The sequence below is a fragment of the Nerophis lumbriciformis genome, linkage group LG20 (assembly GCF_033978685.3).
Source record: "Nerophis lumbriciformis linkage group LG20, RoL_Nlum_v2.1, whole genome shotgun sequence".
Taxonomy (NCBI): domain Eukaryota; kingdom Metazoa; phylum Chordata; class Actinopteri; order Syngnathiformes; family Syngnathidae; genus Nerophis; species Nerophis lumbriciformis.
In genome coordinates this window covers 39,310,576-39,337,500 of record NC_084567.2, presented here as the reverse complement: position 1 = coordinate 39,337,500, position 26,925 = coordinate 39,310,576, and the positions used below count along the sequence as shown (strand labels likewise).

At 40.0% G+C, this 26,925-nt stretch overlaps 1 protein-coding gene across 3 annotated transcripts in view; it reads left to right on the top strand.

Annotated features, from left to right (window-relative positions):
• The window catches only part of stom (stomatin), a 48,891-nt gene extending 23,110 nt beyond the window's left edge, over positions 1-25,781 (top strand). For 2 of the 3 annotated variants that reach the window (XM_072915363.1, XM_072915362.1), the window contains 3 exons: positions 8,826-9,029; positions 18,150-18,284; positions 21,820-25,781. In XM_072915363.1, the coding sequence (XP_072771464.1) occupies positions 8,826-9,029; positions 18,150-18,284; positions 21,820-22,008 (528 nt within the window). In that variant the 3' untranslated portion in view covers positions 22,009-25,781. The remainder of the gene's footprint in view (positions 1-8,825; positions 9,030-18,149; positions 18,285-21,819) is intronic. The other variant, XM_061980868.2, reaches the window with a different exon arrangement.
• Positions 25,782-26,925: the final 1,144 nt, after the last annotated feature.

Below are 26,925 nucleotides of genomic sequence, written 5' to 3'. Positions count from 1 at the left end.
TGCACGGAAAGTAGCCAGCTTTTCTTGAAAGTCTTTAGGCAGTTGCTGTGAAATAGTAGTCCGTGTGCGGATGGAGAGATTGCGTCTTTTCATGAACCGGAAACCTGTCGCTTAGTAGGAGCCATTTTGTGGTCTTTACAGATGTAAACACACAAAGGAAATGAAACGTAATATCCGCGCGCTTCTTCTTCTTCTACGCGGGCGGGTGGTTGCTTACAGTAGAAGAAGAAGCGCTTCCTCTTCTATGGGGGCGGGTGCTTACCTTGGCGGTTGCTTGCGTAGAAGAAGAAGCACTTCCTCTTCTACGGGGAAAAAAGATGGCGGCTGTTTACCGTAGTTGCGAGACCTAAACTTTATGAAAATGAATCTTAATATTAATCCATATATAAAGCGCACCGGGTTATAAGCCGCACTGTCAGCTTTTGAGTAAATTTGTGGTTTTTAGGTGCGGCTAATAGTGCGGAAAATACGGTAGATATTTTTATGTGTTCTTTTTAACCCACAGTCATGTTTAAAGCAGCTACCGTATTTTTCGGAGTATAAGTCGCTCCAGAGTATAAGTCGCACCGGTCGAAAAGGCATAATAAAGAAGTAAAAAAACTAAAGATGTCCGACAATGGCTTTTTGCCGATATCCGATATTCAGATATTGTCCAACTCTTTAATTACCGATACCGATATATACAGTCGTGGAATTAACACATTATTATGCCTAATTTGGACAACCAGGTATGGTGAAGATAAGGTCCTTTTTGAAAAATAAAATAAGATAAATAAATTAAAAACATTTTCTTGAATAAAAAATCAATCAATCAATGTTTATTTATATAGACATAAATCACAAGTGTTTCAAAGGACAAACTTACAAAAAAGAAAGTAAAACAATATAAAAACAGTTACCGTATTTTCCGCACCATAAGGCGCCCTGGGTTATAAGCCGCGCCTTCAATGAACGGCATATTTCAAAACTTTGTCCACCTATAAGCCGCCCCGTGTTGTAAGCCGCATCTAACTGCGCTAAAGGAATGTCAAAAAAACAGTCAGATAGGTCAGTCAAACTTTAATAATATATTAAAACCAGCGTGATGTGGGCGCGCATGGAGTCGTATATCAACATGGACAGAGCTGCGTGAAAAAAGCCACCCGGCCTCTTCGCGTAAACTTAAACTTACCTTAACCACTCGCTCATCTTTTCTTCATCCATCCCTTCGAGTTAGCTTTTATGATGACGCCGGCTGGAAAGGTCTCTTTTGGCAAGGTCTTCCTTTTGAATATCACCATGGGTGGAAGTTTCTGGCCATTAGCATGGCAAGCTAGAACCACAGTGAAGGATGACTTCTCATTCCCTGTGGTGCGAATATTCACCGTACGTGCTCCCGTTGTATCCACAGTGCGGTTCACAGGAATATCAAAAGTCAGTGGAACCTCGTCCATGTTGATAATGTTCTCTGGCCGGATCTTTTTTTCAGCTATCTTGTTTTTACAATATGCACGGAAAGTAGCCAGCTTTTCTTGAAAGTCTTTAGGCAGTTGCTGTGAAATAGTAGTCCGTGTGCGGATGGAGAGATTGCGTCTTTTCATGAACCGGAAACCTGTCGCTTAGTAGGAGCCATTTTGTGGTCTTTACAGATGTAAACACACAAAGGAAATGAAACGTAATATCCGCGCACTTTTTCTTCTTCTACGCGGGCGGGTGGTTGCTTACAGTAGAAGAAGAAGCGCTTCCTGTTCTATGGGGGCGGGTGCTTACCTTGGCGGTTGCTTGCGTAGAAGAAGAAGCACTTCCTCTTCTACGGGGAAAAAAGATGGCGGCTGTTTACCGTAGTTGCGAGACCTAAACTTTATGAAAATGAATCTTAATATTAATCCATATATAAAGCGCACCGGGTTATAAGCCGCACTGTCAGCTTTTGAGTAAATTTGTGGTTTTTAGGTGCGGCTAATAGTGCGGAAAATACGGTAGATATTTTTATGTGTTCTTTTTAACCCACAGTCATGTTTAAAGCAGCTACCGTATTTTTCGGAGTATAAGTCGCTCCGGAGTATAAGTCGCACCGGCCGAAAAGGCATAATAAAGAAGTAAAAAAACTAAAGATGTCCGATAATGGCTTTTTGCCGATATCCGATATTCAGATATTGTCCAACTCTTTAATTACCAATACCGATATATACAGTCGTGGAATTAACACATTATTATGCCTAATTTGGACAACCAGGTATGGTGAAGATAAGGTCCTTTTTGAAAAATACAATAAGATAAATAAATTAAAAACGTTTTCTTGAATAAAGAATCAATCAATCAATGTTTATTTATGTAGCCCTAAATCACAAGTGTTTCAAATGACAAACTTACAAAAAAGAAAGTAAAACAATGTAAAAACAGTTACATAGAAACTAGTAATTAATGGAAAATGAGTAAAATTAACTGTTAAAGGTTAGTACTATTAGTGGACCAGCAGCACGCACAATCATGTGTCATACCTGCCAACTTTTGAAATCAGAAGAACCTAGTAGCCAGGGTCCAGGGGCCGCAGGCCCCGGTAGGTCCAGGACAAAGTCCTGGTGGGGGGTACCTTCGCCCCCCGACGCAAAATGATTATTAGCATTCAGACAGGTTAAAATGTTGCTAAAACCATCACTTTTCTATCAGTCACAGTGACTTTTCAAAACAAAAATATTACAGCAAAAATCATATGGGTTGATTGACATGTTTATTCTGTAAGCTAACTTCAATAGTTTGAAATTATTTTGACAGTTAATGCCAGTTATCCTGTCAACCTTTCACAAGACTTCAATTTGTTAATTGAAAGTATAAACAGTATAAACACTTTTTACAGTAAACAAATGGTAAAACAGTACTAAACAATTCCATTAAAAAAAAAATTGGTGTCATTATTAACTTTCTGTCCAAGCTTGTATAATCTACTGCCTTGTTCAATTGTAAAAAATACTCTGTGCCTAAAATTCACATTTCTATCACAATTATCATACTGTAAACATGGTAAGCTAACTTCATTCAAATTAATAGTCCTGTCAATAGCATGGAATTACAATTCAAATGTAGTTTTTTTGTAAGCCTTTCAAAAGAATTCAAAATATGAAAAATTAATGAAAATTAATTTAAGCCATCAGACACTTGAAAAGTGGCACATCACATCTCTAATGTAATCATTTGAACTTTTCAACAGAAATAGCACTGCAAAAATATTAAGGACATACTTCTGTATTTTGGTAGTTATGCTGTCAACATTTAACAAGATTTCTTCAACTTGGACTTGAAAGCATAAATAGTATAAACACTTTTAACAGTATAACAGTACTAAACAATTCCAATAGATAACATTGGTGTCATTACCTTTTTGTTTGCTCAATTATTGCCTCCGTAAATAAAACTTCGGCATTTATCACATCCAAAGAATCTGTTTGGGCGACGAAAAACATTGAACGTTTTCCACTTGTATCGCTAGCAACGGCATTAGACTTGTGTTTTTTTGTCCCAACGTGGTCTTTTACATCGCTAATTCCTCCGTGTCCGATCGAAAAATCTTGTCTGCACAAGGTGCAATTCGCGTAGTTTTCACCCTTTTTGGAACGGATAATTATTCCCGGATAGGCTTTTGAATATTCTTCACGGAATGACTGCAGTTTTCTTTTCGGTTTAAGACTCGTATGTGATTTTTCTCCGGCTGATTCCATGATCGTTCGCTCGTTTGGAAACAATGGCCTCGTGCTTGGCAGCGGTGCTATAAATAGCCTCGCGCATGGCATTCGGAATGGCTCGATAGGAAGTTACGGGAAGCAGTGTCGATTGTCATTGTTGTTACGCGATTTCGTGAATAAAACTTTTTTTGAAATATTTTTTTTTAATTAATGAAAAAACTTATTTTTTATCACTGCAACCGTAACCCGGAATAGGTTGATGAAAACCGTACTAATTACGGGAAAACCGGAGTAGTTGGCAGGTATGATGTGTGCTTACGGACTGTATCCCTTGCAGACTGTATTGATATATAATGTAGGAACCAGAATATTAATAACAGAAAGAAACAACCCTTTTGTGTGAATGAGTGTAAATGGGGGAGGGAGGTTTTTTGGGTTGGTGCACTAATTGTAAGTGTATCTTGTGTTTTTTATGTTGATTTAATAAAAAAAATTAATAAAAAATAAAAACCGATACCGATAATAAAAAAAACGATACCGATATTAAAAAAAACGGTACTGATAATTTCCGATATTACATTTTAAGCATTTATCGGCCGATAATATCGATAATAACATCTCTAAAAAAAACATATATAAGTCGCACTGGAGTATAAGTCACATTTTTGGGGGAAATGTATTTGATAAAAACCAACACCAAGAATAGACATTTGAAAGGCAATTTAAAATAAATAAAGAATAGTGAACAACAGGCTGAATAAGTGTACGTTATATGAGGCATAAATAACCAACTGAGAAGGTGCCTGGTATGTTAACGTAACATATTATGGTAAGAGTCATTCAAATAACTACCGTATTTTCCGCACCATAAGGCGCCCTGGGTTATAAGCCGCGCCTTCAATGAACGGCATATTTCAAAACTTTGTCCACCTATAAGCCGCCCCGTGTTATAAGCCGCATCTAACTGCGCTAAAGGAATGTCAAAAAAACAGTCAGATAGGTCAGTCAAACTTTAATAATATATTAAAAACCAGCGTGATGTGGGCGCGCATGGAGTCGTATATCAACATGGACGGAGCTGCGTGAAAAAAGCCACCCGGCCTCTTCGCGTAAACTTACCTTAACCACTCGCTCATCTTTTCTTCATCCATCCGTCCCTTCGAGTTAGCTTTTATGATGACGCCGGCTGGAAAGGTCTCTTTTGGCAAGGTCTTCCTTTTGAATATCACCATGGGTGGAAGTTTCTGGCCATTAGCATGGCAAGCTAGAACCACAGTGAAGGATGACTTCTCATTCCCTGTGGTGCGAATATTCACCGTACGTGCTCCCGTTGTATCCACAGTGCGGTTCACAGGAATATCAAAAGTCAGTGGAACCTCGTCCATGTTGATAATGTTCTCTGGCCGGATCTTTTTTTCAGCTATCTTGTTTTTACAATATGCACGGAAAGTAGCCAGCTTTTCTTGAAAGTCTTTAGGCAGTTGCTGTGAAATAGTAGTCCGTGTGCGGATGGAGAGATTGCGTCTTTTCATGAACCGGAAACCTGTCGCTTAGTAGGAGCCATTTTGTGGTCTTTACAGATGTAAACACACAAAGGAAATGAAACGTAATATCCGCGCGCTTCTTCTTCTTCTACGGGGGCGGGTGATTGCTTACAGTAGAAGAAGAAGCGCTTCCTCTTCTATGGGGGCGGGTGCTTACCTTGGCGGTTGCTTGTGTAGAAGAAGAAGCACTTCCTCTTCTACGGGGAAAAAAGATGGCGGCTGTTTACCGCAGTTGCGAGACCGAAACTTTATGAAAATGAATCTTAATATTAATCCATATATAAAGCGCACCGGGTTATAAGCTGCACTGTCAGCTTTTGAGTAAATTTGTGGTTTTTAGGTGCGGCTAATAGTGCGGAAAATACGGTAGATATTTTTATGTGTTCTTTTTAACCCACAGTCATGTTTAAAGCAGCTACCGTATTTTTCGGAGTATAAATCGCTCCGGAGCATAAGTCGCACCGGCCGAAAAGGCATAATAAAGAAGTAAAAAAACTAAAGATGTCCGATAATGGCTTTTTGCCGATATCCGATATTCAGATATTGTCCAACTCTTTAATTACCGATACCGATATCAACCGCTACCGATATATACAGTCGTGGAATTAACACATTATTATGCCTAATTTGGACAACCAGGTATGGTGAAGATAAGGTCCTTTTTGAAAAATAAAATAAGATAAATAAATTAAAAACATTTTCTTGAATAAAAAATCAATCAATCAATCAATGTTTATTTATATAGCCCTAAATCACAAGTGTTTCAAAGGACAAACTTACAAAAAAGAAAGTAAAACAATGTAAAAACACTTACATAGAAACTAGTAATTAATGAAAATGAGTCAAATTAACTGTTAAAGGTTAATACTATTAGTGGACCAGCAGCACGCACAATCATGTGTCATACCTGCCAACTTTTGAAATCAGAAAAACCTAATAGCCAGGGTCCAGGGGCCGCAGGCCCCGGTAGGTCCAGGACAAAGTCCTGGTGGGGGGTTCCTTCGCCCCCCGACGCAAAATGATTATTAGCATTCAGACAGGTTAAAATGTTGCTAAAACCATCACTTTTCTATCAGTCACAGTGACTTTTCAAAACAAAAATATTACAGCAAAAATCATATGGGTTGATTGACATGTTTATTCTGTAAACTAACTTCAATAGTTTGAAATTATTTTGACAGTTAATGCCAGTTATCCTGTCAACCTTTCACAAGACTTCAATTTGATAATTGAAAGTATAAACAGTATAAACACTTTTTACAGTAAACAAATGGTAAAACAGTACTAAACAATTCCATTAAAAAAAAAAATTGGTGTCATTATTAACTTTCTGTCCAAGCTTGTATAATCTACTGCCTTGTTCAATTGTAAAAAATATTCTGTGCCTAAAATTCCCATTTCTATCACAATTATCATACTGTAAACATGGTAAGCTAACTTCATTAAAATTAATAGTCCTGTCAATAGCATGGAATTACAATTCAAATGTAGTTTTTTTGTAAGCCTTTCAAAAGAATTCAAAATATGAAAAATTAATGACGATTAATTTAAGCCATCAGACACTTGAAAAGTGGCACATCACATCTCTAATGTAATCATTTTAACTTTTCAACAGAAATAGCACTGCAAAAATATTAAGGACATACTTCTGTATTTTGGTAGTTATGCTGTCAACATTTAACAAGATTTCTTCAACTTGGACTTGAAAGCATAAATAGTATAAACACTTTTAACAGTATAACAGTACTAAACAATTCCAATAGATAACATTGGTGTCATTACCTTTTTGTTTGCTCAATTATTGCCTCCGTAAATAAAACTTCGGCATTTATCACATCCAAAGAATCTGTTTGGGCGACGGAAAACGTTGAAAGTTTTCCACTTGTATCGCTAGCAACGGCATTAGACTTGTGTTTTTTTGTCCCAACGTGGTCTTTTACATCGCTAATTCCTCCGTGTCCGATCGAAAAATCTTGTCTGCACAAGGTGCAATTCGCGTAGTTTTCACCCTTTTTGGAACGGATAATTATTCCCGGATAGGCTTTTGAATATTCTTCACGGAATGACTGCAGTTTTCTTTTCGGTTTAAGACTCGTATGCGATTTTTCTCCGGCTGATTCCATGATCGTTCGCTCGTTTGGAAACAATGGCCTCGTGCTTGGCAGCGGTGCTATAAATAGCCTCGCGCATGGCATTCGGAATGGCTCGATAGGAAGTTACGGGAAGCAGTGTCGATTGTCATTGTTGTTACGCGATTTCGTGAATAAAACTTTTTTTTTATTAATGAAAAACCGTATTTTTTATCACTGCAACCGTAACCCGGAATAGGTTGATGAAAACCGTACTAATTACGGGAAAACCGGAGTAGTTGGCAGGTATGATGTGTGCTTACGGACTGTATCCCTTGCAGACTGTATTGATATATATTGATATATAATGTAGGAACCAGAATATTAATAACAGAAAGAAACAACCCTTTTGTGTGAATGAGTGTGAATGGGGGAGGGAGGTTTTTTGGGTTGGTGCACTAATTGTAAGTGTATCTTGTGTTTTTTATGTTGATTTAATACAAAAAATTAATAAAAAATAAAAACCGATACCGATAATTAAAAAAAACGATACCGATATTAAAAAAACGGTACCGATAATTTCCGATATTACATTTTAAGCATTTATCGGCCGATAATATCGGTAATAACATCTCTAAAAAAACATATATAAGTCGCACTGGAGTATAAGTCACATTTTTTGGGGAAATGTATTTGATAAAAGCCAACACCAAGAATAGACATTTGAAAGGCAATTTAAAATAAATCAAGAATAGTGAACAACAGGCTGAATAAGTGTACGTTATATGAGGCATAAATAACCAACTGGTATGTTAACGTAACATATTATGGTAAGAGTCATTCAAATAACTATAACATATAGAACATGCTATACGTTTACCAAACAATCTGTCACTCCTGATCGCTAAATCCCATGAAATCTTATACGTCTAGTCTCTTACGTGAATGAGATCAATAATATTATAATGTGTTAATAATTTCACACATAAGTCGCTCCTGAGTATAAGTCGCACCCCCCGGCCAAACTATGAAAAAAAACTGCGACTTATAGTCCGAAAAATACGGTATAACTTATGACCGCAAAATAGCATATACAGTACAGGCCAAAAGTTTGGACACACCTTCTCATTCACAACACAAGTGATGGTCCCAACCCAATTGATAAAGCAAGACATTCCACTAATCAACCCTGATAAGGAACACCTGTGAAGTGAAAACCATTTCAGGTGACTAACTCTTGAAGCTCATGGAGAGAATGCCAAGAGTGTGCAAAGCAGTAATCGGAGCAAAGGGTGGCTATTTTGAAGAAACGAGAATATAAAACATGTTTTCAGTTATTTCACCTTTTTTTGTTAAGTACATAACTCCACATGTGTTCATTCATAGTTTATAGTCATGAAAATAAAGAAAACACATTTTAATGAGAAGGTGTGTCCTAAGTTTTGGCCTGTACTGTATGTAAGCTTACAACAATTGGAGCACTTTAAGAAGGCATTTTTTTCATCAATCCCATCTTGTCTGTCATCCATCTTGGTGGAATCAAACCCTCTCAGGTTTTGACCAAGGACTCTGTGACCGTGAGCGTGGATGGCGTGGTGTATTACCGGGTCCAGAATGCCACTCTGGCCGTGGCCAACATCACCAACGCAGATGCTGCCACTCGCCTGTTGGCCCAGACCACGCTGAGGAATGTCCTCGGCACCAAGAACCTGGCGGAGATCCTGTCCGACCGTGAAGAAATTGCACACAGCATGCAGGTAGGACTTATATTCCTGCACTAATAACTTAGTTGCACCAAGTATGTCCAGCTGTGATTTGAATATCAAGTGAAATGAGCCTTATCTTATTGTTAACTTAACCTACAGTGACTGGCCACAAAATGGTCACCATCTGAATTTTGCTAAGCAAATAAATAAGAGCCTCCCATTGGCGAATTACTGCAATGGCGATTATGTTTCAGCTTGTTGGGTTCATCTCTAAATACCACCTTGCTGGTAATGTTTTTCAGAAAAAGCCAGGAAACGTACAGAGGTACCTAGGGGTGTAATGGTACACAAAAATTTCCGTTCGGTACGTACCTCGGTTTAGAGGTCACGGTTCGGTTCATTTTCGGTACAGTAAGAAAACAACAAAATATACATTTTTTGGTTATTTTTTTACCAAATATGTAAACAATGGCTTTATCCTTTTGACATTGGGAACACTATAATAATTCTGCCCACGTTAATCAACATTAAACTGCCTCAAGTTGTTGCTCAGATTAAATACAATGACAAAACTTTTCTTCTACATATAAAAAGTGCAACATTAAACAGTTTCAAGTCAACTCATCATGCTTAATTTATTACAGCATTTGGGAAGCCTGTAGTTGATTTTTATTATGTAAATGTTATATTTTTATCAACATGTGATAGCAGGGACCCTGCCATTCAAAACTAGGCTGCTGCATTACTAATGATTAATGTAACTATAGCTGACAAAATAGTACAATAGCAATAGGATAGACTATTCATCCCTGAACACCATGGAGTTCATGTAGGCTTAATGATGCACTTACATTATTATATCAACTATCAGAGACATAAACTCTTCATTTAACATAATGTCCTTTTTTGCTGCTTCAGCACAGCTCATTTAACACAGAAAAGGGTCAAGTGAAATAACAGACAGACAGGGCTTTGCTGTCCGTAACACACGCACATCGCTAAATGAGCTAATGTTACGCTAAAAGCTAATTAGCCTTCACCTCAAGCCAGGACTGCGAGCAAGCTGAGCTGGTGTTTATGTTTCTAGAAGGTCAACGGGCTCATAGTGATGTTACTAGTACCGTATTTTCCGCACTATAAGGCGCACCTAAAAACCACAATTTTTCTCAAAAGCTGACAGTGCGCCTTATAACCCGGTGCGCTTTATTACGATTCATTTTCATAAAGTTTCGGTCTCGCAACTTCGGTAAACAGCCGCCATCTTTTTTCCCGGTAGAACAGGAAGCGCTTCTTCTTCTACGCAAGCAACCGCCAAGGAAAGCACCCGCCCCCATAGAACAGGAAGCGCTTCTTCTTCTACTGTAAGCAACCACCCGCCCCCGGAAGAAGAAGAAAAAACGCGCGGATATCACCGTACGTTTCATTTCCTGTTTACATCTGTAAAGACCACAAAATGGCTCCTACTACGCGACAAGGATCCGGTTCATAAAAAGACGCAATCTCTCCATCCGCACACGGATTACTACCGTATTTCACAGCAACTGATATTCCTGTGAACCGCACTGTGGAACGGGAGCACGTACGGTGAATATTCGCACCACAGGGAATGAGAAGTCATCCTTCACTGTGGTTCTAGCTTGCCATGCTAACTTCCACCCATGGTGATATTCAAAAGGAAGACCTTGCCAAAAGAGACCTTTCCAGCCGGCGTCATCATAAAAGCTAACTCGAAGGGATGGATGGATGAAGAAAAGATGAGCGAGTGGTTAAGGGAAGTTTACGCGAAGAGGCCGGGTGGCTTTTTTCACACAGCTCCGAAGGCGAACACACCTTCACTAAGACGGGCAGACAGCGCCGGACGACATACGCCAACATCTGCCAGTGGATCGTAAATGCCTGGGCAGATATTTCGGTCACAACTGTGGTCCGAGCTTTCCGGAAGGCAGGATTCACAGAACTGCTGCACAACAACAGCGACACTGAATCCGATGACTTCGACGAGACGGAGCCGGCCATTTTTGGATCCCACGCTTGCGCAACTTTTCAATTCGGACACCGAAGACGAAGAATTCGAAGGATTTACGAATGAAGAATAACTTCAGAAGGTGAGCGCTATGTTTATTTTGTGTGTTGTGACATTAACGTTCGAGCAACATTATGTTGCTATTTATTGCTCTACACCATTTTGAATTTTACTATGTTTGTGATTGCACATTTGCGTACATTTTGGGACAGAGTTGTTAGAACGCTGGTTTTCAATATATTATTAAAGTTTGACTGAACTATCTGACTGTTTTTTTGACATTCACTTTAGCGCAGCGTTTTTTTGACATTCACTTTAGCGCAGCGTAGGCGCGGCTTATAGTCCGGGGCGGCTTATTGGTGGACAAAATTATGAAATATGTAATTCATAGAAGGTGCGGCTAATAATCCGGTGCGCCTTATAGTGCGGAAAATACGGTAGTTGACTGGGAGGTGTTTATTATCATTTGGGGAGAGTCCGCTGCCTGATGATTACCTGCTAAACACCTTTCTGCTTGTCCCACCGTCTCTCCTCTCTGCCTGTCTGAGCACTGACTGCATGCGCTCTGAATGCGCACTGCTGATTGGCTGTTACCGCTCTGTTTGTAACCAATCAGATGGTTGTGTGGGTGGGACAATGCTGGGTTCTGTGTAGAGGACTGACATAGAAAGAGGCAGAAGAAGCGGAGCAGCTTGTTAAGACTTTAGCTTAGGCGGCTACTTAATATGTTCGTGTGGAAACTCGTTCGGTACACCTCCGAACTGAACCGAAACCCCCGTACCGAAACTGTTCAATACAAATACACGTACCGTTACACCCCTAGTGGTACCCCAGTTTACGAGTCGCCTAGCTGAAGTGTTTTCTGGGATAATTGTTATGTTTTAGGTTGCGAGCAAAAATTTGGGTTACGAACCTCCCCACTGCTAACTGGTGTAGAGAATGTCCCAGTGAGTACCGTATTTTCCGGACCATAGGGCGCACCAGATTATAAGGTGCACTGCCGATGAGCGGGTATATTCAGGTCCATTTTCATACAAAAGGTGCACCGGATTATAAGGCGCATTAAAGGAGTCATATTGTGATTTTTTTCTAAATATAAAAAACTTCCTTGTGGTCTACATAACATGTGATGGTGGTTCTTTGGTCAAAATGTTGCATAGATGATGTTTTACACATCATCTTCAAGTCGCTTTCTGACAGTCGCTTCAGGATGCGCCGTTTTGTGGGCGGGTCTTATTTACGTGGCTCACCTTCGACGGCGTCTTCTCCCCGTCATCTTTGTTGTAGCGGTGTAGCGTGCAAGGACGGGAGTGGAAGAAGTTTCAAAAGATGGAGCTAACTGTTTTAATGACATTCAGACTTTACTTCAATCAATAACGGAGCAGCATCTCCTCATCCGGAAACAACAATGTGTCCCGTGAAAAATCGTCCGACCAGAATTCTCTAATAACTAAAGTTCCTTGGGTGAATAATGTAAACTCACTACACCGGTATGTTTTAGCGCTTCCATAGCGAGTTTACTGACAGATATAAGTAAGAACTTTACACTACTTTATATTATAAATGGCAAAAGGGGAGTATGAATGTCACATAACAAGATAGAGAAAAAGAAGAAGCTTATGGACAAATTTCAGGACTTATGCAGATCCCAAATACACATCAGCAGGTACCAGAAGGTAAGAAAAGTTGGTTTTGCATAATGTTGCGAAACAAGACGCCAGATAATGACTGCTAATAGGTGCCATTTTGCGGTTCTTATACACACACCATAGTAATACTCTTATGTTGAAGCACAGTACGTCTGACTAGGTTAGCCGTAATACTCGGACAATCCATCAAGTGGTGCTAAAACATTTTTGACAGATTTTTGAGCGCCGTGTCCAGCTTTCATATTCGTTTTTATACACTTTCCTGGATCCTGATGAGAGTGTGCAAGCAAGTGATCATATCACACCTATCCTCAAATCACTCCACTGGTTCCCTATTGCATTCCGGACCCAATTCAAGATGAACCTGCTAACACATCAATGCATCTACGGCAACGCCCCCTCCTACCTCAAGGACCTAGTTTCCCCTCAACCTTCTACCCGCAACCTCCGCTCCTCAAACCCATCACGACAAACTTACAAACAATGGGTCGCCAGGCTTTCTGCTCGACCGCACCCGAACTCTGGAATGCTCTCCCCGACCATCTTAGAGCACCACAGTCGGTGGATTGTTTTAAGAAGGGACTAAAAACCCACCTTTTTAGCACAGCTTTTATCTCATTTCTCTGCCTTCTTGTTTTTAAATCAGTGGTTCTTAAGTTCTTAGGTACTGAACCCCACCAGTTTCATATGCACATACCCTTCTTTAGTGAAAAATATATATATATTTATTTTAAAATTCAAGACAAAGTTATGTTATTTTACCGGTGCACAACATGAACCATGCATGAACATCACCTTGTTCAAACAAAACCAACACGGTGCATGAACTCACAACAAATTACACACCTGCAAATCAGTGTGACTTCTGCTGTTGCCGTATCCATAATAAGCCGATAGGGAGAAGTTTTTATTTACACGATGAGTCGGGTGTGTCTCGACCTCCGCGGCGGAGGGTCCGCCGAAGCCCTGAGGCCGACTCACCGAACCCCTAGGGTTCGATCGAACCCAGGTTAAGAACCACTGTTTTAAATGCACTGCTTGCCTATCTGTTTTATCCAGTGCTTTCATGTTTTTATTTCTATTGTATCTATGTTTCTGTTTTATCTAGTGTTTTTCATGTTTTTATTTCTATTTTATTTTTCTATTATATACTCTAACTTTGTATTTTATTTATTTTTTTATTGTTTTATACTTTGTAGTAGGGATGTCCAATAATATCGGACTGCCAATATTATCGGCCGATAAATGCTTTAAAATGTAATATCGGAAATTATCGGTATCGGTTTCAAAAAGTAAAATGTATGACTTTTTAAAACGGCGAAGGGAGAAGTACAGAGCGCCAATAAACCTAATACACATAATAATACAATTTATCTCTAGTCTGGATGATTTAGTTCTTGTCACCCTGTTGTCCTCCCGTCGTGAAAAAAGGCTGTCCTTACTCAGGTCCGCTTGGAGCTGGAGGAGGCGTGGCCTCCAGCTCCGACTGAAAATCGGGAGACTTTCGGGAGAATATTTGTGCCGGGAGGTTTTCGGGTGAGGCGCTGAATTTCGGGAGTCTCCCGCAAAATTCGGGAGGGTTGGCAAGTATGATATAGGTCATCAAATCTCAGCAACAAGCTGTAATATCTTACTGAGATCATTTAGGACCAAAACCCTTAAAACAAGTAAAACACTCTAACATAAAATCTGCTTAGTGAGAAGAATGATCTTATCAGATAGAAAATAAGCAAATATCACCCTTATTTGAGATATTTCATCTTACGGTACCGTATTTTCCGCACCATAAGCCGCCCTGGGTTATAAGCCGCGCCTTCAATGAACGGCATATTTCAAAACTTTGTCCACCTATAAGCCGCTCCGTGTTATAAGCCGCATCTAACTGCGCTAAAGGAATGTCAAAAAAAAAGGTCAGTCAAACTTTAATAATATATTAAAAACCAGCGTGATGTGGGCGCGCATGGAGTCGTATATCAACATGGACGGAGCTGCGTGAAAAAAGCCACCCGGCCTCTTCGCGTAAACTTACCTTAACCACTCGCTCATCTTTTCTTCATCCATCCATCCCTTCGAGTTAGCTTTTATGATGACGCCGGCTGGAAAGGTCTCTTTTGGCAAGGTCTTCCTTTTGAATATCACCATGGGTGGAAGTTTCTGGCCATTAGCATGGCAAGCTAGAACCACAGTGAAGGATGACTTCTCATTCCCTGTGGTGCGAATATTCACCGTACGTGCTCCCGTTGTATCCACAGTGCGGTTCACAGGAATATCAAAAGTCAGTGGAACCTCGTCCATGTTGATAATGTTCTCTGGCCGGATCTTTTTTTCAGCTATCTTGTTTTTACAATATGCACGGAAAGTAGCCAGCTTTTCTTGAAAGTCTTTAGGCAGTTGCTGTGAAATAGTAGTCCGTGTGCGGATGGAGAGATTGCGTCTTTTCATGAACCGGAAACCTGTCGCTTAGTAGGAGCCATTTTGTGGTCTTTACAGATGTAAACACACAAAGGAAATGAAACGGTAATATCCGCGCGCTTCTTCTTCTTCTTCTATGGGGGCGGGTGGTTGCTTACAGTAGAAGAAGAAGCGCTTCCTCTTCTATGGGGGCGGGTGCTTACCTTGGCGGTTGCTTGCGTAGAAGAAGAAGCACTTCCTCTTCTACCGGGAAAAAAGATGGCGGCTGTTTACCGTAGTTGCGAGACCGAAACTTTATGAAAATGAATCTTAATATTAATCCATATATAAAGCGCACCGGGTTATAAGGCGCACTGTCAGCTTTTGAGTAAATTTGTGGTTTTTAGGTGCGGCTAATAGTGTGGAAAATACGGTACTTAGATTTCAGTTTTTGCAGTGTAGCAATATCATCGGTCTTTGCTTACAGTGCAGTGAGTCATCCGGTGCTGTAACTGAATAAACGGCTATTTTCATGGATGTTGACATATTGTAGATAATCCTAATGCTGGTGTTTGCTGCAGCCGTCTCCTATTAGCGTCCGTGCACAGCTCCAGTCTCTAAAGGGTCGTCCCACCGGATCTGAACCTTTTGCTATCCAACCTGTGCTCAAGACGTTATTAGAACACGAAGTCGTTCATAACAAGATGCGGCTGAAGACGGGACGATCGAGTCCCTGAGCTCAAGACAGGAAGCAGAGAAGGGAAGCGAGTTGTCCGAGGCGTAGTGGGAAGACATAGCTAAACGTGTTGTTTGGCAGAGGACCATCTTTGAAACTCTTGGTTGCTGTGTAAGTGTGGGAGGTCGGGGGGGCAAGTGGTGAAAGAGCGTGTCAAGCAGGTGCATCGTTGGAACAGATAAACAGGCGCGCTATTGAAAACAGCAGATGAAATAATAGTAACGTCATTTAGCTGAGAGTATCCATGTGACATGTATCGCTGTTCAGTGAATAAACATGTAAGACTGCCCTTTTTTTTTGTTTCATTTCATTGTTATTGACATCTAGCATCAGACATTCCTATCCATTATTACTAGGGGTGTAACGGTACGTGTATTTGTATTGAACCGTTTCGGTACGGAGGTTCCGATTCGGTTCGGAGATGTACCGAACGAGTTTCCACACGGACATATTAAGTAGCGTAACGCACGTTGTGTAAACAATGCACACCGAGGCACAACACACGGCATGCTAGCAGCTAACAGGCTAGGATAAACTGACTATACGTCCTCTTTTCACCGGACATGTCATCTTTTGCGTAGCTGTCAGGGCGGAGTTTCTTAAATGCCTCAAATGTCCGGCATTTAGAGTTAGGGTTGCGTGTATTTTCAATGTACGTTCAGGGTTAAGAAGGGGTTAAAAACAAAACAAACAGCAGCATTGGTGAGGGAGGGGCAGAGCCAGAGAGAGAGAGAGAGAGAGAGAGTTATGATAAACGCGCATTCGTCGCCAGGCTCTGCTTTTTATCCATAGATTTATCACATTTAATTTTTTATTATTGTCACGTTCAAACACTGAGGACATCTATTAAACAAGACAAAAGGCAAGGAATCAAACAGACAGAATTCAATTTGGACTCAATATTGAGGAGAGACATGGCCACTGCACTCTCTGTACAGTCCTGCACCACGCTCTGACGAAGAAGGTTTTCGTCTCCTCATTTATTCAGATGTTCAATGTTCACGCACCAACATATGTCACAGCAGGAATGGGAAGTATGTAAAACAGTCATTGTTTTCGGTCGCTTTGAAGACCAAGAAGAGGATTTCTCGGGCTTGGGCTCTTCCTGGATCCAGCTGGGGCAGGTGTTGGAGGACAATGGATAACCCCTCCCGTCTCCTGACCACAGCAACTTCAAGAGGGCAGCGGGTCGTAAATAGCGTTGACCTCGGTTACCAAATAGTTGGAAGAGAGTTTGTGAAATACTTCAGAGAGAGTTCGTTTAACACTTCAAAGAGAGTTCCTCTGGAAGTTGAGCAGATCCTGCCATCTGTCCGTGTTGAAATCAGAGTGGCGTTTCACGAGCCTTCTTCCTCTTGTTAGGCCTCGAAAGACAGCATTCATAATACAACGTTTCTTTTGTGATAACTTACAAACAATTATTCCAACAATTATCTATAGTAGGGGTGTCAAAAGTGTGCCTCGGAGGCCATTTGCGGCCCACAGCTAATGTTTTAAAGGCCCACGGCACATTCTAAAAATACTATTAAAATCAACAAAAACATTACAAAAGTGAAATAAAAAAGGTTGAATGTAATTTAGAAAAAGTTGCAATGTTGACTAATAAAACAAAGTGTTTTTTTTTTTCTTTCAAACTGTCATTGCTCAAAACATAATATTGAATCAAAATCAATGTTATTATGAATTATTGACCTATCCAAGGTTCCCATTACTTCACATCAAATATTCCACTAAGAAAAATATTTTTGGTGGAAGATTTTGCAAATTTGGTAAATAAATAACCCAAAAATGTATATTTTGTTGTTTTCTTACTGTACCGAAAATGAACCGAACCGTGACCTCTAAACCGAGGTACGTACCGAACCGAAATTTTTGTGTACCGTTACACCCTTAATTATTACTTTGAAGCTTTTTTTAGGGATATTGCGTGATGGGTAACATTTTGAAAAAATCTTCGAAAAATATAATAAGCCACTGAGAACTGATTTTTAATGGGTTTTAACCATTCTGAAATTGTGATAATGTTCCCCTTTAAGTGTTTTATCTTTTTTCAGCCATTCCTGAAAAACAGTCTTACTTTCAAGGGGGTGTTAAAATTTGAAAATATCCTGTAGGGCCATTATTACCTTCATGCTTGTTTTCCTAGGTCAGTAGGTGGAGGATTCATGTCAACTAACTGATCCAGTTGTGCTAGTTTTCAGGTGTAATCATTATTACTCCATATGTAAACAAACATCCAGGAGGCCTCTTCTGGCTTTGGAAACATTGCCCTCTGCTGCCATCATGTGGTCGATAGTGGAACAGCCGCATGATTTCTCAGAACGATCCATTTTGAAAGTGACCGTTTAAAGGTGAGCTATCTTGTGTTCCAGTCCACTCTCGACGACGCCACTGACGACTGGGGCATCAAGGTGGAGCGGGTGGAGATCAAGGACGTCAAACTGCCCCTGCAGCTCCAGAGGGCCATGGCGGCCGAGGCCGAGGCCACACGGGAGGCCAGGGCCAAGGTACTAGAGACTATAGTTGTCATCTTCACTTTACTGTGTAACACTACTTTTGTTTTCAAATCTATTGTCATATACACTATATTGCCAAAAGTATTTGGCCACCCTTCCAAATGGTGAGAATCAGGTGTCCTAATCACTCGGCCCGGCCACAGGTGTATCAAATCAAGCACTTAGGCATGGAGACTGTTTCTACTAACATTTGTGAAAGAATGGAACTGTTATAGGATGCCACCTGTGCGACAAATCCATTTTCTCGCTCCTAAATATTCCAAAGTCAACTTATTATAAGAAAAGTGAAGAGTTTGGGAACAACAGCAACTCAGCCACCAAGTGGTAGGCCACGTAAACCGACAGAGAGGGAGTCAGCGGATGCTGAAGCGCATAGTGCAAAGACTTTCTGCACAGTAGTGATGGGTTGATGAGGCGTCATGAAGCGTTTCGACACATTGCAAAACTGTATTGATACTGTGTCGATACTGTGTCACTAAATACTGACACCTGCTGGACATTAAAAATCCCTACAGGCAACCTATGGACCGACTCAACTGACACTGATTTGATGCCCTAGTACAGGGGTCACCAACCTTTTTGAAACCAAAAACTACTTCTTGGGTACTGATTAATGCGAAGGGCTACCAGTTTGATACACACTTAAATAAATAAATATATTGTCATTTGTAAGTTACACGTAAGTGTGATTTAAACAAGAATAGCTAAATAAATAAATTTATATATATAAAAAAATGGGTATTTCTGTCTGTCATTCCGTCGTACATTTTTTTTTTTCTTTTACGGAAGGTTTTTTGTAGAGAATAAATGATGAAAAAAACACTTAATTGAACGGTTTAAAAGAGGAGAAAACACGAAAAAAATTAAAATAAAATTTTGAAACATAGTTTATCTTCAATTTCGACTCTTTAAAATTCAAAATTCAACCGACAAAAAGAAGAGAAAAACTAGCTAATTTGAATCTTTTTGAAAAAATTAAAAAAAGAATTTATGGAACATCATTAGTCATTTTTCCTGATTAAGATACATTTTAGAATTTTGATGACATGTTTTAAATTGGTTAAAATCCAATCTGCACTTTGTTAGAATATTTAACAAATTGGACCAAGCTATATTTCTAACAAAGACAAATCAGTATTTCTTCTAGATTTTCCAGAACAAGAAATTCAAAATACTTTGAAATAAGATTTAAATTTGATTCTACAGATTTTCTAGATTTGCCAGAATAATTTTTTTGAATTTTAATCATAGTAAGTTTGAAGAAATATTTCACAAATATTCTTCGTCGAAAAACCAGAAGCTAAAATATTTATTATTCTTTACAATAAAAAAAATAAAAAAAATTACTTGAACATTGACTTAAATTGTCAGGAAAGAAGAGGAAGAAATTTAAAAGGTAAAAAGGTATATTTGTTTAAAAATCCTAAAATCATTTTTAAGGTTGTGTTTTTTCTCTAAAATTGTATTTCTAAAAGTAATAAGAAGCAAAGTAAAAAAAATAAATGAATTTATTTAAACAAGTGAAGACCCATCCATCCATCCATTTTCTACCGCTTATTCCAAGTGAAGACCAAGTCTTTAAAATATTTTCTTGGATTTTCAAATTCTATTTGAGTTTTGTCTCTTTTAGAATTAAAAATGTCGAGCAAAGCGAGACCAGCTTGCTAGTAAATAAATACAATTTAAAAAATAGAGGCAGCTCACTGGTAAGTGCTGCTCTTTGAGCTATTTTTAGAACAGGCCAGCGGGCGACTCATCTGGTCCTTACGGGCTACCTGGTGACCACGCGTTGGTGACCCCTGACCTAGTATATACAATAATATAAACCAAGTCATTGTATTTCATTTAGGATTATTTCATATCTTCATTTAAATACAAATATATTTTTATCTTTTTTAGATACAGTCAATAAATAATGTGAACATGTATCATAACATGGAAATCTAAGAGAATGTGTTGTGGATGATTGTGGACTGGGAATTGTTTTAATTTAATTTTTTTACACATTTTTATTTTAAAAAAAAAAGTTTTTCCGATGTATTACATTTTAGACGATTTCTCTTCTTAGTTATTATTTCTCGGGCTGTAGAAAAGAGCCGCTCACAGGGCACAGAGGAGGCGTCAGTGCGACACAGTTGGCGTATCGGTCACGTGACCAAAACAGCTCATGATCGGTCACGTGACTTTCTAAAAGCGGTACGCGCACCGACACAGGGTTTTGCTCTATGAGCTCGACGCATGCGCCGATGCATCGGTGTTGCCGGACCCATCACTAGTTGCTACAGAGCTCCATAATTCACGTGACCTTCCAATTAGCCCACGTACAGTACGCAGAGAGCTTCGTGCAATGGGTTTCCATGGCCGGGCAGCTGCATCTAAGCCATACATCACCAAGTCCAATGCAAAGGTAGTATGTGGTGGTGTAAAGCACGTCGCCCGCGTTCTCTGGACTGATGAATCACGCTTTTGGGGGGACGGTGTGGCGAAGTTGCTGGTTACTGGAGTTCAATCCCCACCTTCTACCATCCTAGTCACGTTCGTTGTGTCCTTGGGCAAGACACTTCACCCCTTGCTCCTGATGGCTGCTGGTTAGCGCCTTGCATGGCAGCTCCCGCCATCAGTGTGTGAATGGGTGTGTGAATGTGGAAATAGTGTCAAAGCGCTTTGAGTACCTTGAAGGTAGAAAAGCGCTATACAAGTATAACCCATTTATTTATTTTATTTATTTTGCCTCTGGAAATCTGATGGACCAGTCTGGGTTTGGAGGTTGACGGGGGAACGCTACATTTCGGACTGCATTGTGCCGAGAGTGAAATTTGGTGGAGGAGGAATTATGGTGTGGGGTTGTTTTTCAGGAGTTCCTGGGGATAGGTTGATTGGCAACACTAGTGTGTGAATGTTGTCTGTCTATCTTGTGTTGACCTTGCGATGAGGAGGCGACTTGTCCAGGGTGTACCCCGCCTTCACTCGAATGCAGCAGAGATAGGCTCCAGCAACCCCAAAAGGGACAAGCGGTAGAAAATGGACGGATGGATGGTCTTGGCCCCTTAGTTCCAGTGAAAGGAACTTTGAATGCTCCAGGATACCAAAACATTTTTGGACAAGTCCCTGCTCCCGACCTTGTGGGAACAGTTTGGAGCTGGGCCCCTTACTCTTCCAACAAGGTCCATAAAGACATGGATGACAGAGTCTGGTGTGGATGAACTTGACTGGCCTGCACAGAGTCCTGACCTGAACCTAATAGAACACCTTTGGGATGAATTAGAACGGAGACTGAGAGCCACACATCAGTGTGTGACCTCACCAATGCGCTATAAACACACTCCGCAACCTTGTGGACAGCCTTCCCAGAAGAGTTGAAGCTGTAATAGCTGCAAAAGGTCATATTGAACCCTATGGGTTAGGAATGGGATGGCAGGTGGTCCATCACATTTGCCGCCATCACTGGGTTGTTCGTGGTGCGTTCAGGGTCACTGGCAAATGTGTCGCTGCCCATCCTCCACCTTGAATTCCACTCCTCGTCCAGGTCATCGCCGCGGAGGGCGAGATGAACGCCTCCAGAGCGCTGAAGGAGGCGTCGCTGGTGATCGCCGAGTCTCCGTCCGCCTTGCAGCTGCGCTACCTGCAGACCCTCAACACCATCGCCGCCGAGAAGAACTCCACCATCATCTTCCCGTTGCCCCTGGAGATGATGCAGGCTTTCATGAAGCACTGAGCATCACAAGTAAAACACACTGCTTCTTCTTCTTCTTCTTCTTCTTCTTCAGTTTCCACACATGAAAGTGCCTGCTAGACATCAACACTCAAAGTTGCTTTATTATTATTTCCTGCTGACATCAGCTTGATTATGGGCCTGCTGCCATGCCAGGAGCAGTGAATGGGCGCAATGCAAGTAGCCCATATTATTATTATTATTACTGATCATACTTCAACTTGTATTATTAGGGCCCGCATGGCCCATTGCATAAGGACTCCCAAAGGGAGTCCTTATGCAATGGGACATAAGGACCTATTGAATTTCTAAGGTTTTATTATTATTATTATTATTATTCTTTATTTTTCTTCCGCCGCCTCTTTGAGCACTAATTTGACCCACTTAACATGCTTCAAAACTCACCATATTTTACCCATCCATCAGGACCTGCGAAAATTGTCTTTTAATAAAAAAACCGAACCCCAAAACTCAAAATTGCGCTCTAGCGCCCCCTAGGAAAAAAAAAAACTAGACTGCCTGTAACTCCCACTAGGAAGGTCGGAGAGACATGAAACAAAAACCTCTATGTAGGTCTGACTTAGACCTAGTTTTCATAATTGTATATCATCGGGGCAGAAATCAACATGAAGTTGGCAATTCCCCCTTCAAGACAAAAAAGTACTAAAAACAGTCACTTTTTGACCCCCTTAACACGCTTCAAAACTCACCAAACTGAACGCACACATCAGGACTGGCAAAAATTGTGATCTAATAAAAAAAACCTAACCCCAAATTTAAAAATTGCGCTCTAGAGCAATTTTTGAATAAAATGGAGAGAAAAAACTGCTCCTCAGGAGAAAAAAATGACAAAACTGCCTGTAACTCCCAATGGGAAGGTCGGAGAGACATGAAACAAAATCCTCTCCGTAGGTCTCACTTAGACCTACATTTCATAAATTGACAACCCCCAGCAAAAATCTACAAGAAGCTTGCTATTCCCCCTTCAACACAACATTTTTGTAAAAAACCGGTCACCTTTCTTCAAACATTATCTCCTCTGAGCGTGTTTGTTGTTTCGGCTATCAAACTAACACAGGAGAGAGATTGAACCCTTTTGATTAAAAGTTATCGAAAGAGTTTTAATACCGGCTCCGGTTTTGATTTTATGACCCTTCAAAGAGCCGCTGCGCTGATGCTGCTGTTTTTTCACGAAGGCTGCTTAAAAGCAGGAAGCACCAGCGTGCCCACACAATGCAGACAAGGTAGGTACACTAAACAAAAGTATTGGGACAATTCGGACTAAAAGTAGACAAAAGTATTGGGACACTTATGACGAAAACTGAACAAAAGTATTGGGACACTTAGGACTAGCACCTGCCAAATATGCCGGCCCGACCAATGCTGCTTGCAGCTTTAATTTTTCATTATTATTATAGTTGCGCACGCTTCTCTTACCGCCACTGCGACGGCCCCCACGTATGTTATACCCTCGGAAACCATGGCAACGCTTTAGCTTGCTAGCATGCTAACATTAAAGTGCTAGCTTTTTGAGCTAACTTTGCTACCGTTTACCCTACAGTCACTTAACCTGGTATGTGACTCTTCTTAACGGTTTGCATGCTAACATTAGCATGCTAACTTTTTAAACGATTTTTTACAGTTTTTGCTCTAATTATCCCAGCCATACACCTTACAGTCATATGACTTGGTGTTTGACACAAGCTAACTATTACCATGCTCACGTTAGCTTGCTAGCATGCTGAACATTAAAGTTAGCATGCTAACATTAGCATGTTAACTTTTTTTCCTTGCTACTTTTGCTACCGTTTGGCCCAGAGTTATGTAACTTGCTCTGTGACACTTCTTAACCGTCAGCATGCAAACGATAGCATGCTAGCAAGCTAACTTAGCCTCGCTACTTTTTCATCCATTTTTACACTTTTTTTTTTCTTCACATTTCCGCAGCCGTGCGTCTTTGAGTCGTATAAATAACTTGGTGTACGGAACACGCTGACTGTTATCACACACACATGCTAAGTGTTAGCATTTTTATGCAAACATGCTACTGTTTTTTGGCTAGCTCCGTGGCTAGCAGCTACACGGATTCAGACACTCGGCACCGTCTTTTAACCGCGGCACAGATTGCAGGCCCGTCAAAATTTCCGCGGGGATTTTCTAGTTTTAGTCTACTAATAATAATAATAATAGATTTTATTTGTAAAAAGCACTTTACATTGAGTAAACAACCTCAAAGTGCTACAGTGTATTAAGAAATAAAATAAAATAAAAAGATAATAAATAAAAAATAAAAACTAGAACAGCCAAATAGCTGAAATTAATATGCATATATCTAAAAAAAAAAAAAAGGCTTTTTTAAAAAGAATGATTTTTAAGCCTTTTTTAAAAGCATCCACAGTCTGTGGTGCCCTCAGGTGGTCAGGGAGAGCGTTCCACAGACTGGGAGCTATGCTTTTTCCCGCACATTTCTCACTTTTAACAAAATAATTATACCAAAAGCCTCCTGTTACGGCCATGTAGCGTCACTTCTTTTGAGCAAGGCACTAAACTAACACAATTGCTTTGAGCTCATTTACTGTTGCTAGGTAGACTTGGTATTTGATTGGTCACCTCCTCTCGTGTCTATTTGCTATGTACGGTATATTGTTTGGAGCCTTGTTACTGGTCCACACAGCAAGTGATGGACTTACTAACCTGCATGAGTGCTGCATCACATGGAGAGTTCAATTCCTGTAACACCTAAAGGTGCGTATATTAATCATATTTGTGTGTGATTTGTGTACGCTACTAACATTATATTGTTGACTTTATTGTATGTGATTGACAAAGCCTTAACTTACTGGTACTGCCACTTTTCTATGCATATGAAAAAGTTTTGTATTCATTTAGCAACGATTGAGACAAACTTCCTGTCGGGGGTGACAAATAACAAGCCAAATAGTCTCGGAATTATAATCTCTAGTTGTTTTTTTTATGAGAACGTAAGCTGTTACAGTGAGTTTCTAACTTAGTACTCATTTGATATGCAGTCGTCCCTCGTTTACTGCTGGGAACTGCTTTCAGACGTACAGTACAGACCAACAGTTTGGACCCACCTTCTCATTCAATGCATGTTCTTTATGTTCATGACTATTTACATTGTAGATTATCACATTAAAACTATGATTAAACATGTGGAGTTATGTACTTAACAAAAAAAACAGGTGAAATAACTGAAAACATGTTGTGGAGGGAGGTGTGGCCAGCGCTGCCTGCAGGAGCGAAGGTCGCCGCCTCTGTCCATGGTACTGAGGCAGTGCTGACGGCGAGACACAGCTGAACGGGGGATTAGACCTTCCAGGTGGTACGAGTTATCTAATCATCTGTTGTCTTTAACAGTAAGCGTCCGAAGGGACAGGAGGAGGGGAGAGAGGATACGAAGGTGACTGAAAAGTCACGTCCTGCTGGAGAAAAAACTTTGATGAAATCTATGTACATTAAAACCTGGTTTAAAAACTGCTCGCTTGGCTCCTGTGCCGTGTCCAGAGGTGGGTAGTAACGCGCTACATTTACTCCGTTACATCTACTTGAGTAACTTTTGTGATAAATTGTACTTCTAAGAGTAGTTTTAATGCAACATACTTTTACTTTTACTTGAGTATATTTATAGAGAAGAAACGCTACTTTTACTCCGCTACTTTTATCTACATTCAGCTCGCTACTCGCTACTAATTTTTATCGATCTGTTAATGCACGCTTTGTTTGTTTTGGTCTGTCAGACAGACCTTCAAAGTGCCTGCCTTACTGGTGACGTTTCACTTCGTTCCACCAATCAGATGCAGTCACCGGTGACGTTGGACCAATCAAACAGAGCCAGGCGGTCACATGACCCGACTTAAACAAGTTGAAAAACCTATTGGGGTGTTACCATTTAGTGGTCAACTGTACGGAATATGTACTGTACTGTGCAATCTACTAATAAAAGTTTCAATCAATCAATCAAAAGTGTGAAGGAAAAAAGATCCTTTTTTATTTCAACCGTACATCCCGTCAAAAGCCTAAAGACTGACTGCACAGTTCCTGTCTTCACAATAAAAGTGCCGCTCCATCGCGCCTGCGCTTTCAAAATAAGAGTCTCCGAAAGCCAGCGCAAACAAGCTAGCAGGCTACGGAGTTTGCCGCCAATGTATTTCTTGTAAAGTGTATAAAAACGAATATGGAAGCTGGACAAATAAGATGCCAAAAACCAACCACTTTCATGTGGTATTAGACAGAAAGGAGGAACTTGTTTCTCCTCCATTTGAAAATGTGGATGTTATCATCACTACTGTCTGATTCCAATCAACGCAAGTCATCAGAATCAGGTAATACACCAACTTATATTCTTGTCTTCATGAAAAAAGGAATCTATATGTTAAACATGCATGTATATTCATTAAAACACCTTTAACATGTAAACAAAAACGGCAAAATAAATAAATATAAATTATATACTGTATATATCAATGTATGTATATATATATATGTGTGTATATATATATGTATGTATATATATATATGTGTGTGTATATATATATGTGTATATATATATATATATATATTATATATATATATATGATATGTGTGTGTATGTTACTCATCAGTTACTCAGTACTTGAGTAGTTTTTTCACAACATACTTTTTACTTTTACTCAAGTAAATATTTGGGTGACTACTCCTTACTTTTACTTGAGTAATAAATCTCTAAAGTAACAGTACTCTTACTTGAGTACAATTTCTGGCTACTCTACCCACCTCTGGCCATGTCTAACTGTGGAACTGCTGGGAAGCAAACTTCCACACATGCTTTATATTCTAGTTTCTTCAAAATAGCCACCCTTTGCTCTGATTACTGCTTTGCACACTCTTGAAGTGAAAACCATTTCAGGTGACGACCTCTTG